The sequence below is a fragment of the Temnothorax curvispinosus genome, unplaced genomic scaffold, assembly GCF_003070985.1.
Source record: "Temnothorax curvispinosus isolate PA1 unplaced genomic scaffold, ASM307098v1 QBEX01004092.1, whole genome shotgun sequence".
NCBI lineage: Eukaryota > Metazoa > Arthropoda > Insecta > Hymenoptera > Formicidae > Temnothorax > Temnothorax curvispinosus.
Window position 1 is genome coordinate 167,474 of NW_020213872.1, and position 12,091 is coordinate 179,564.

The following is a 12,091-nucleotide window of genomic DNA, read 5'->3' on the forward strand; positions in this document are numbered from 1 at the left end:
AGGCGAAAACCTACAATTACTGATCGATAGATAGAAGGGGCTTCTTTTTGCACCCTTGCAAAGGTGGGGATGAGGGCGCAAAGGGTTGGAGAACGCAGGATCGGCTGCTCGGTGGTTATCGGTGATTCACCGGCTCGCACCGCTTTTCCCGGAAATGCGGATTTACGGAAGGGAGACAGACACGGGGCTGACTTTCACGGCGCGCTCCTTATCGCGCGACGAAGGATGAGCTCCGCCTTTGATACCGAATCAATGAAAAGTTTGAGAGAAATGCCGGCGAACTGGTCTGTCTGCCGTCCGCGGACGATGATTGATACGAGATTCCTCCGTCCTCCCCCGTCGGATCGGAAAAGAAACGCGCTTCGGTCCACGCCTCGTTACGCGATCAAATCCGCGTTCGATTGCGGAAATAAAATTTTTCCTCGAGTATAACGTATTCTCCATTTCCTGCGAGTATGTCGTTACCACACGTTTCTCTCCGCGGACACTGTCGCGCACGTGCGTTGGCCATAAAACACGCCGACTTTGATGCTTCCCTCGCGACTTTTCCATTTCGCGTCGATCCCCCGCGTGCATCCATGGTCGGGCGTTTTTCTTCGCCGGTCGTTTCGGGAGAGATTCCCGGTTATCGGCGAGTCGCGCACGATTGGCACTCTCGCTGCCGTCTCGGGGCGTCACTTTTCAAAACCCTTCCCGGCTTACGCCACCCTCCCGATATATATCTCGCTCTCGTTGTCTTCATCGGAAGAATCGCGCTCTCCGCTTTATCGCGTCGTTTGATTCCGCTCTCCCGTCTCGGATGCTTAATTTCTCATCTGCTGGATACGTTCTTCATCGCCCGGCTAACGATTTCTGATAACGCGCGCGCGGGGAGCCGGGGGTCGTCGCGTCGTGGCGAAACGAAAGAAAGTGCGACGAGCGACGACCGCGCGTCGCCGGGCCGATAAGGGACCCCGCTTGACAAATGTTCGAAAACCGGCGCGCGCGAATCGATATTGGCTCTCCGCGGTCGAGATATACGGACCGCGATAAATCATATATCACGTTAATATAATATTACTATCGTAACTTCGTTGAATCACTTTTTGATCGCTCCCGCGCAAATTGTGCGATCAATTTGATAATATAATGCGATCATACGTGCCACGGGCTGACGTGATTGTCAAATCTCGATCGGCGGAACTCGCAAGGCTAAGGATCTCGAGGCTGGGGCGGAATAACGAGGAAATTAATCACGCGTAAAAATAAGGGTGACAAACGCGTGATTAAAATATACAATTTATTAAAATGTTCGACGGAACGAAGAATAAACATTATCGATCGGTCGATTCGCGACCGTTAAAACACGCGTTTGAGGATGTTAATTTATACGTTGGACGTATTGGGGAGGTAAGTTTTAATTTGGATTAAAACGAACAAAATCGTTCGTTAATTTGCATATCCATGCAAATTACGAAATTTTAATACGGAGAAGAGTCGCAATAGACGCGTTTTCCGGCTCAAATTATACAACGCCTGTTAACTAAATAAAAACATTTAAAACGACGGGAATGTAAATATACTCACGATAGAGCTTGATACTGCCGTCCGTTTCGCCGAGGGAGTTCTTAGATATGCATTTGTAGCTGCCGTAATCGGACATCGCGACCGAACGTATCATCAGCTTCATGTGCACTTTGTACACATTGTCCGAGAAGGATGGCTCGTACTTCTCCCCTGCAATTTGACAAACATCGTTACGCACGGAGGTTTACGCTCCTTTTCCACTTCGTAAAATTAATATATACGATATACTTTTTCCTTGACGCGAGAGCAGTGTTAAACGGGCAAAATGTTGCTGCACGCGTGCAGTTTTAGGTTGCAAACTTGACTGCGGAAGCTTAATAAATATCACGGGAGATAAAAGATGCTTCACGCCTTCTTTGTTCTCGTTAGAATTATGGAATTAGTTTTAATCTACGGTGAAAGCTCTGGGTTCCGTTGAAACTAGAACGTTTTACACGCGGAGAAACCTGGGGGCTGATGCGACGGGGATATATCGCTTCATATACATACACACGAACTTAGCCCGCGCAAGCCGAGCATCAAGTCCTACATTCAACACGGGCCGGTATCTACATCGGCGCAAGGCACACGCTTGCTTTATTAAAATATGACTCGTCATTTTAGGCGAGCTCATTTAAAGCTTAATTACATTACCCGTTCCTATCGCAGTCGCGTGTTGCATCCGTATATAGCGTCAACGCGGATTAATTTTTGAAGCGTGCTGATCGTTCGCAGGGACGTAGGTGCGAGATTATTGCCCGATACAGCTGTGTGGACGATACGTCACGCGTTCGCATTATCACGTTTACATCGCGTTATTATATCGACGGCGCGTATTATCGTAGAAAATTGAAAGTAGCCGTACGTGCGCATGTTTTCGATCCGCCGTTCAGCCGGACGGAATATAATATAACGATATTCCAAAATGTATTTGCCAATATCCCGCGCTTCCGGTACGCCTTCACGGTCCACCGTGCTTCGTGCTCCGTCAACCAGAAAAACTAGCATTAGGGTTTCTCGCGTGGCTGCACGCTGCCCTCCGCTCCATATTCCGCGAGTAAGCTTCAGTCTGGCCCCATACGTTGGCGTCCGTTTAAATTGTTCCGAACGCTTTGTTTCTCACCTCGTTATTTGCGTTTCTCGCAAATCGACGCGGTTCGAGGGCAAACACGGTTTTTTTTTCGAAGTCTGAGAAACATTCGTATTCAATAATACTTCTTATCTCGCGATACAATTTTATTTTCAGTAATTAATAACTTAAATATACTTTTGAAGTAACAGTTTTAACAGTTTATTTGTTAAGTAGAGTTGCTCGTCCGAACAATCGTTTAATAACTTATTTATTAAATTTATGAAATACATATCTACACACAAATTAATTATGTTTTCCATTTCTAAAGGTGGAATTGCATTTTCTCGAAAAGGGCACTGAGAAAGCTTAGCCCGACCAAATATCAGATGGTGGCCGGACACGCCAACTACTCGTTACTTGTGGACGCGAGAGTAAAGTGAAACCGGAGAATATTATGCGTGATCACGTGACACTAATCTGAGATATAACACTTATGAATTGTAAAGAAGCCCGTTACTGTGTAAAGGCGCAAAACTTTACGCGTTGCTTTAATTATCTCTCGAATATTCACGTCTCGATTGTTCCTAAAAGTGTATTCCCTGATGGAAATATTTTACTGAAAGTACTATAAAAGCGATGAAAATGAAATAAAAATTATTGAAAAATTACTGATTATATTTCAAAATAAATCATAATTTTCTTTGCGAAATGTAATGTAATACTGTAAAATATAAGGAAAGTTTTTAGATTATACTGTTAAAAAGTAATAACGATTTTTTTTTAATATTAGATATTATAAAATTTACTGAATTTCTTTAACTAAAAACTAAATTTTTACTGATATATTAATAATATTAGGGATAATAATGAAATGGAATCAATTGAGGGAGAATTTCAAATACATTTCAGTAAAATTTCATTACATTTTCAGTAAGATATTTTCATCAGGGTTGTCCCTGTTGAACAAAATTTCCGTAAGCATAGGGGGCCACAGAAAAATCCAGAGCAACCAAAATAAATCGTAAAATAATCGATCAATTATAATTCGGTAAGTCGGAGAAAAGCATTAACGTTCCGACTCTCTTCGATAGCGTCTCGGTGGTTGAAAAGTGACGTAGCGAGGCCTTCTGAAGCGGATCGAAGCGGGGCGCGCGAACGCGGAAAGAAGTTTTGATTAACAATTCGAGGTGGTGGCGCATTCGGAAGAGAGTGAAATCTATAGGTGTAATGACCCGCGGCAAGGCGGAGACCAAGTATTTTCCCAGTCCAGGAGGAAAACTTACGTCTTTCCGAGATAGAGAAAGAGAAATGTGTGGAGAAAAGGGCTCGAGAAATCGAGATGGTGGAGAGAACGGAGCCTGGCCGCGCCGCGCGCAGCCGGCCAGGCGAGCAGGTGGAATAAGGGTGGCGGACGGAAGGGTAGAATGCATTTATGTAGTGGCACCATTCGAGCCCCACAAGCGGAAGAAAAACTTTCGGCCGGCTTTGAGTTTGAAAAGCAGATGAAAAAGTTTAACGACGTTGAACTACGGTGCCGAGCATTACCCATGGGTCGTGGGGCGGCGGCAGGGGACGGGGGGCGGCGAGGAGGGGGCGCAGAGGCCCGCGAATGGATTTTGCCCGGGAATAAAACTGCTTTTAAACCCAAAAGTCGACGGTGGGACCGATATTTTGTGTTACTCGTATCTCCGCACCTCGTCGTCGTCGTCGGAGCGCGGGTCCGCCGCCGACATATGTGGACATGAATCACGCTGACTTGGAAACTCAAACTGCCGACGTAATTTCCATCTGCGGCGATCGCTCACGCTTAATTTCGCCTAACGCCGTCGTTTCCGCGATCACGTGCCCGTGTCATCGATCACGCGATACTTGGAGACTTTTACGAACGCAATCCGGTTTTTATGCTTGATGCATGTGAAATCGTAAAAAAAAAAATGAGACAATTCCATCGTAATAAAAGAAGTTAGATATCGAGCCGATAAAACGGACAATTTCATAAAAAGTCAGATTGCCTATGAAGGAATGTTTTTACCCTTAGAATTATTTATCAGTCAAAACAGAAAATTATTACATAATTAAGTTCACATGTTTACTTTATTGCTGCAATTTCAGATTTTTAAGAATTTTTGGGTTGCCGAATCTTGGTTGTACACAGAGAGAGCTTTCTCTTAGAATTTACCCTGAAAATCGTGGTAGTTGTGGGACAACACATATTTCACGAAGAATTTTTTTGCGAGCTATTCTGATTAATATCTATTACAATAAAATATAAAATATGTTTGACTTGTTTTACTAAAATCTATAGTAAAATTTCAATAAATTTTCAAAAATTACCAATCTGCTTGGTCAGTTGGTTGTCAAATTGTCCTAAGTTTGTAGTAATTTTAAAAATAAAATATAACGAAAAATTATGTCTGTGTAAAATCAATTAGATCTGATCACAGCACAACTGGTACGATAACGCACGTTTGCTTATAACACAGGCGAGAAGATTTATTCACAGAAGCACACTGCAAATCTTCTGTTAAGAGCTTCCTATTAAAATTCCGCAGCGCGAAAGGGATATTCTTTTGTCAAGGTTTTTAATTTTAATTCATTAAGTCTCCGAAATGTAATTAACGCTGAAAATGAAATCTCTCTCTCTCTCCCTCTTTCTCCGGGAGAGAAATTATATCCAGAACTGTCGCGTGGGGAGTACAAGTCGCGAGAATGCATTCTTTTAAAAGCAGACCGGGCGCACGCAGTTCGGTCGCGAACATAAAAAAGAAAGAAAAAAAAAGAAATGCAAAGTCCCTGTAATGAGTTTAACGCCGACGGATCTAATTTGACGCACACAAACCCCCGGCGTGTCGGCAAGCGAGAAACGTTAAATATCGCGTAATTGCCAACCGTCGGGAACTCTATGCTGAAAATGAATCGGTGTGTCGGCGCGCACGTAACGCGTGTTTGCCTACTGACAGATTATGTTTTCCAAAGGCACTGATTTACGGCGTAATCCTATTGTCAACGATCTGGGGCAATTCCGAATTCGCCATCACCCTCCAAATATCCTTCGAACGGCTTTAAATTTATAACAATAATTATATTATTTTGTAATGTAATAATAATTTTGTAGCTTTATTCTCTATTGTTAAAATATGTTGAACTGTCAATATTATTCTCGATAATTAATTATCGAACAAAATTACCCTTTTTTTAAATCATAATAACATATGAAAGCAGCTTCTCAAGGCAGAGTTTAAAAAATTTATTTGAAAAACGTTTAATGCAACTTAGAAAAAGAAAAGAGATTTGTTAATACATTATTTATATAATATACTCTCTAAAAGTCGAAGAATGAAATATCACCCAAAATGAGTGAAATGCAAGTGTAACAAAAAATGAAAATTGAGCCTGTGTCCTTCGAGTGATTCGCTACTCTAAGGCCGGTATTCATAATCAGATCTTATTTCAAGACCGTCTTAAGGACGTTCTCCGGAAAATCGATTTTCTCTAAATTTTCTTGAAACTGTGAATATACGTTAATTTAGGTGTGTTTTATGCGTGGTATAAATTTCAGTACCTTTTGCGGTATTAAAAATCGAGCTTCAAAGTTTCAACTTTTAACATGGAATTCCTATTCCGAGCTATTGTGAAACAGACATTATAATGAACTGTGAAAAAAGTTTTCTCTAAATGTTTTTGAAAAACTAGTATACGATGCTCCATAAAAATAGAAATAATATGCGATAAGTGTCAATACCCTTGCGATACTTCGGTTTCGAGAAATACTTGTGTAAAGTACGCGATTTGATGAATTTTTGGCTCGGTTCAGAATGACAGAAGAGGAGAGGCGTCAGTTACTTACGTCGCATGAGTTCTCACGCGTAAAGTTAACTTCTTATTTTTTAAATGTTACATGTAATATTTTGTATATATAAACAATTAACTTCAGTAAAATTAATTTTTCTTTTTAAGCATGAATACACAAGTTGAGCACGACTGGAGCTGGAGAACGTCCTTAAGTAATAGGCTTCTTAAGATGCTAATATGGCTCTGTAATTGGTTAATGACATCTTAAGATTGTACTTAAAATGGTCTTAAATATAAGAACCGACTATGAAAGGCCTAAGAAAGAGTAAAATTGCGCTCTATAAGTTGGAGTAAAATTGCACTCCATTTGAATGAAAGGCACTCTTTTCGAGTGCAGTAGATCAGTGTCCATAAGAGTGAATTGTCACACTACAATTTTGAGAGAAAAATTTTACTCTGTTAGAGTAATTTATCAATTGATCTTTAGTGATCGCAGATCCTAATCGTGATTCGCTATAGCTTTAGAGCTTTAGAGTGAGATTGTATCACTTCGGTAGAGTAATCGTAAAGTAACTCTAAAAATTTGAGTGGAAAATTTACTCCTACCTTATGAGTATGAGTGCCTGCATTTACTTAAATTAAGTGGTAACTTTCTCTTTTGGAGTGACTATCGCTCTAACATATTAGTGGCGAAACTCTATGAGATTTAAAGAGTATAAATATATGGGGACTCTCTCTCGCTCTCTCTTCTTTTTCATATATCTACTGCATTGCCATGCTGCAAACGATATTACCAGACGACTATTTCCATCATATGATTTCCATCCTCATACAGCGGCATAATAGAATACTTTCCGTCGCTTTACGACTCGAGTTGCACCGCCCCCTCCTTCCCGCGAGAATGGACGGGACAGCGTGATATCTGTCATATGTAAGCGTTTCTGTCGATCGAGCTGCGTGACTAGAAACGCTCGACGAAACTTAGAATTTGCGTGAAGTCCCGGATAGGAAAATTCAAAATTTTTCCCCAAGATATTCGACGCCAGATATGCCCGCAAAAGCTTTAAGCGCGCGATGTTTTGCTGGGAGGAAAAAAATTGTTTTCAATGATATCGGTAAAAACTTTTGCGCTCCACCGGAAATTTGAATGCCTCGGTCGGATTCGCGCGTGGCGCGGTGTAATCTCAAACAAACGGCGATTTTCTCATAATCGCGACGCGCTCTCGCGACGAATCGCGTTTTATAGCTGAACGCAAACTGGAGGTCAGTTGGTTTCTGATTGCATTAAAACTCACTGGGGCATATGTTTTTTATCGGCAAAAAAGGTATACAGTGTATACACGGACATATATCGTTATTGAGTCGTTTAAAAAGGATACCACCGAAACGCGTAACAGTCCTATCGCCAAATTTTTCCGCAAAAAAAATGGAAAATTGCGAGCCGAATAACAATCTCCGCCGAGCGAATATGTTCGAATCGATTTGGGAATCGGGAATCCACAGAGAGAGGACAGAGTGTTCGCGCACACGCTATTCACCACGTGTCGCGTTACCGATGAATGGCCGATTCGATGCGAAAATCGGTGCACGCAGATGACGGTCCGATGCGTGGTTTGCGCGCACAGCCCGATATCTGATCGTGCGTGAGTCACGCGCGCTGAATTCGCATTAGCGGGCCAGCGCGCGTATCCGCGCGAAACGTTAAATCGTAAAGCATGTCGTAACTGTTACACGGGGAAACGCCGGGGGGTATGTGCGGTTGACACGGGGAATATAATACGAGATAACCTGACAGTTAGCTCATTCGTAATTCGCGTGCTTCCCATCCGGGCATGGGGTCGGCAGATAAGCCGCGAAACGATCGCCTTCGGTTTTACGGGATTTTTATTCCGATCCGATTGAAAGTCAATGCTGAGCCGCGCACAAAACACAAATTCGCTACTCTACTTTCGAGTATCTTATAAGATCGTATAATCCTCGCGGGGGAAACTTCTCCGCGATGTTGAATTGCAGCTAATTTTGACACAATGGCTTCTCTCTAAATCTTATAGAGTGGCTTCGCCACTTATATTAGAGTGGTTACGCTAGTCACTTCGAAAGAGAGAGTTGTTACTCTAATTTGAGTAAATGCGGGCACTCATGAGGTAGAAGTGAATTTTTTACTCAAATTTTTAGAACGGCTACTCCACTGCAGTGATACGATCTCACTTTAAAGTCTAAAGCTATAGTAAATCGCGACTTACTATAAAAATCGATTGATAAATGACTCTAAAAGAACGAAATTTTCACTCAAAATTGTAGAGTGACATAATTCACTCCTATGGACACTGATCTACTGCACTCGAAAAGAGATACCCTTTCACTCAAATGGAGTGCGATTTCACTCCAACTTATAGAGCGTAATTTTACTCCTTCTTAGAGTGATGATGAATCACTCGAAGTGCAGGGGCTCAATTTTCACTCTTCGTTACATTTGCATTTCACTCGTTTCGAGTGATACTTCGCTCTTCGACTTTTAGGGAGTTATATAATCAAATAATCATGGAACGCGAGTTGCATTCAATCAAATGTAATCTGTTAGAGCTAATGCGTTTCTCCCGAGAAATGTGGTATAGTGCAGCGAACTTTGCAATCGCCGCGTTCAGCGCACAGCAGCGTTTATCGTGCATTGTCACTCCACGGTAAAAAGTGACATTCCCATAAGTCACCGGCGGTCGTTGTTAACGTGGTTTATTCAGGACCAGATTCCGTCGCAGATAAGCGGAAACTATTCAGCCGCGACGCGACGGGGCGGTCCTGCCCGGTCTTGCCATTTCACCCCGAAAAACCAGCCTGTGAAATAAAAATCTCGGAGCCGGGCAAACAAAGATTAATCTCCGTCGGCGTCGCCGAATGGAAATCGTACCGGTTTCCGGGCCATCGATCACCGGTAGCAAAACGCCGTCGCTAGCTCGCCCGTCCGCTCGTTCGCTCGGTGTTCGCGCCGCAGGTGCGCCGGCAGAAGCGATCCGAAATTAACCTAATTAGCTGCGCGATTAGCAGCTGCAGACACGGGTGCGACGGCGACGGCGACGGCGTCGGCGACGGCGCGCGGACGACGCCACCGTCGCCGCCGCGCCGCCCGTTCTTACCCGCGCGTCCTGCACATCCGCGCGCTGCGAAACCCCCCGTGTCGGTTGGGCCGCGCGCATTAATGGATCCGAAGGGGGTGCATTACTCCATACGCTACCCGGCGCAGCGTCGTGTCTAATTATCCGAAATAATTATGCGCACATGTGCGGGCCGCGCCGCTTTTCGGTAACGCACCGACCAAACGCGCCGCGTGTGCCACCGCGTCATGCCCGATTTGCCACATCTCGCCTAGGTGGTTTGTGTGTATTTGCGGCTGCCGCAAATATCACTTCCTGCGTTGGACAAGATCGTTGATTGTACCGCGCGTGATACTCCGTACACAAATTAATTGCCACGTCGGGAGAACGCGCGTAATTATTGTTAATATTGTCTCTCGCGACTCTCCCGAATAATATATCGAGGTCCGGTGTGTATTGCTCGTCACGAGATTGATCATACGAAACATGGTGGGAACGGTGTTTTTTTTTCTGATTCTGAAATATCTCCAGCTGAATACGTGCTTTGGGAAACAAAATCCAGTTTGCCGCTGGCAAATAGGTTTGTCAGAATCGCGATCCGCTCGTCCCCCCTAGCCTTTAATTTCTGGCGTACCGACATAAATGGGATTCGATGAGCAAACCAGAACCTGTGACCGTGCGTTGTTGGCTAGTAAAGCATGGTTAAGTATGTCGGCGAAGCGGAGTCCGATTACCATTCATTAAATTATGGCAGGAACGCGCATGCGGTGCGCGCAGAAGTGGCGATGTATAGACCCGTTGCTATTGTTGCTGCTGCTGCTGCAATTATTGCTGATGTTGGAAGAATTAGCGTTATCATTGAATTAATGTCGTCATTGCTGGCGGGCGCTCTCTAATTATTGCTATCATCGCGATCATTCCGATCGATTCCGACCTCTCTTCTATTCCGAATAGCGCTCGAATTTTTCCGGGTTTTTAATGTAGTCTGCTCGTTCGCGAACTTTTATTTTTTTTGTGAGTTACACAGATTTATTTATACACAAATAATTTAATTAATGCAAATTTTTACATACACATATAAACTAATTTGAACCAAAATAAGTACGAATTCTTATTGAAATAAATCTCATATCTAAAAACGTACCATTTGCTATAATGACGTTGTTCTCGCGCGTCCAATAATTGATGGATTTGGGAAACGCCTCGGAATGGCATTCCAACGTCATTTGCTGGCCTTCTTGAGCGCCCACTAATTGGTTCTGGATCCAAATCATTGGAGTAACTGTTAATACGGAGACAAACAGTGAGAGAACAATGATATACGATTATTCGAATAAATTAGACAATAAATTGGACAATTAGATAAGCTTTTCAAGCAGCTACTTACAATGTACAACGAGCATTATTCTCTTGCTGACCGTTGGCGGTACGCCGTTGGACGCGATGCAAAGATACGCTCCCATCTGCAACCTGTTCACTTTCGTGATATTGAAGACAGGTCCGTCAATGCTGGCCACTACAACAAATGGTTTAACCATTCAACTCGCGAAATAGACGCAGCCGTTGTTGTTAACGCTAATTAGTACATTAGAGTAAGATTGGCTCTCACATCGCATTGACAACTGTTATAAAATGTCAAGAATAGTATTACAAAATTGTTATAAATCAAATCTTTCTCCTCAATCTCTTTTTATCTTTTTTATTTGTTCTGTTCATAAATAATATTTGCAGTAGTAATTCGAATCAGACGACGTGGAACACATTCAGTGTATTGACAGCTATTGTGAAATGTCAAGAATATAATATTATAAAATTGTTAAATCAAACTTTCTTCTTTTTATCTCTTTTATTTGTTCCGTTCATAAATCGTATTTTGCAGCGGTAAGTCGAATCGGACGACACGGAACACAAATTCAGTGCATCGCATCGGCAAGAAGTTTTCATCAGTCTTGGGCAAAAAATTCCGCAATCGGGATTCGAATTAATACACGTCGAGTACGTTGCTTCGTAGCACTGTGTAACCGATACTAATCACCGCGCCGTCGTTTTTGCCGCTTGGTCTAATCTCCGTTAACATTACACGCCTCGTACACGCCGTTCGCAAAACCCACCTTGCACCCTAGGCGAAACACTTGTCGAGGGGTTTCTTGCCGGTGTACATCTTACTCGAATTCTCAGTTGCGAATATTATGAATGTGCTCGGCGGCGCCAAGTAACTCTCGGCTCTGAGAGCATTGCTCTCTTTAGACTATCATGATAAAATATATATAGTATATATATTCGCGGTATAAACATAATTAAAAAAAATTGTGTAATTTTTACGATCGACTTTTATTTTTATCCGCCTCGCGGTTACAATCCATTACTGAATTTAACAATTTCTGCTATAATCTCGAAATAAATTCAATATAATGCAAAATCTTTCTTTTTTTTTTTTTTTAACCAAAACGCGCGAATACTGCATACCGATGCGAATTTATCGTTCTTTTTTTTCGAGAGGGAGAAAAAGACAACCGTTCGAGAACGCGCGCAGCTGCGCTTTGTTAATTAAACATACCGTACTTTTTATTCACGATAGTCAGAATGTTCTCCT

The 12,091-nt window shown here is 42.7% G+C and overlaps 1 protein-coding gene across 1 annotated transcript in view; it reads right to left on the reverse strand.

Annotated features, from left to right (window-relative positions):
* LOC112453146 (neurotrimin-like) overlaps positions 1-12,091 on the reverse strand; it is a 148,901-nt gene that overhangs the window by 8,622 nt on the left and 128,188 nt on the right. Inside the window, exons 5-7 of the mRNA XM_025013718.1 lie at positions 10,886-11,014; positions 10,643-10,780; positions 1,567-1,716 (exon numbers count right to left, since the gene is read on the reverse strand). Of these exons, the coding sequence (XP_024869486.1) occupies positions 1,567-1,716; positions 10,643-10,780; positions 10,886-11,014 (417 nt within the window). The remainder of the gene's footprint in view (positions 1-1,566; positions 1,717-10,642; positions 10,781-10,885; positions 11,015-12,091) is intronic.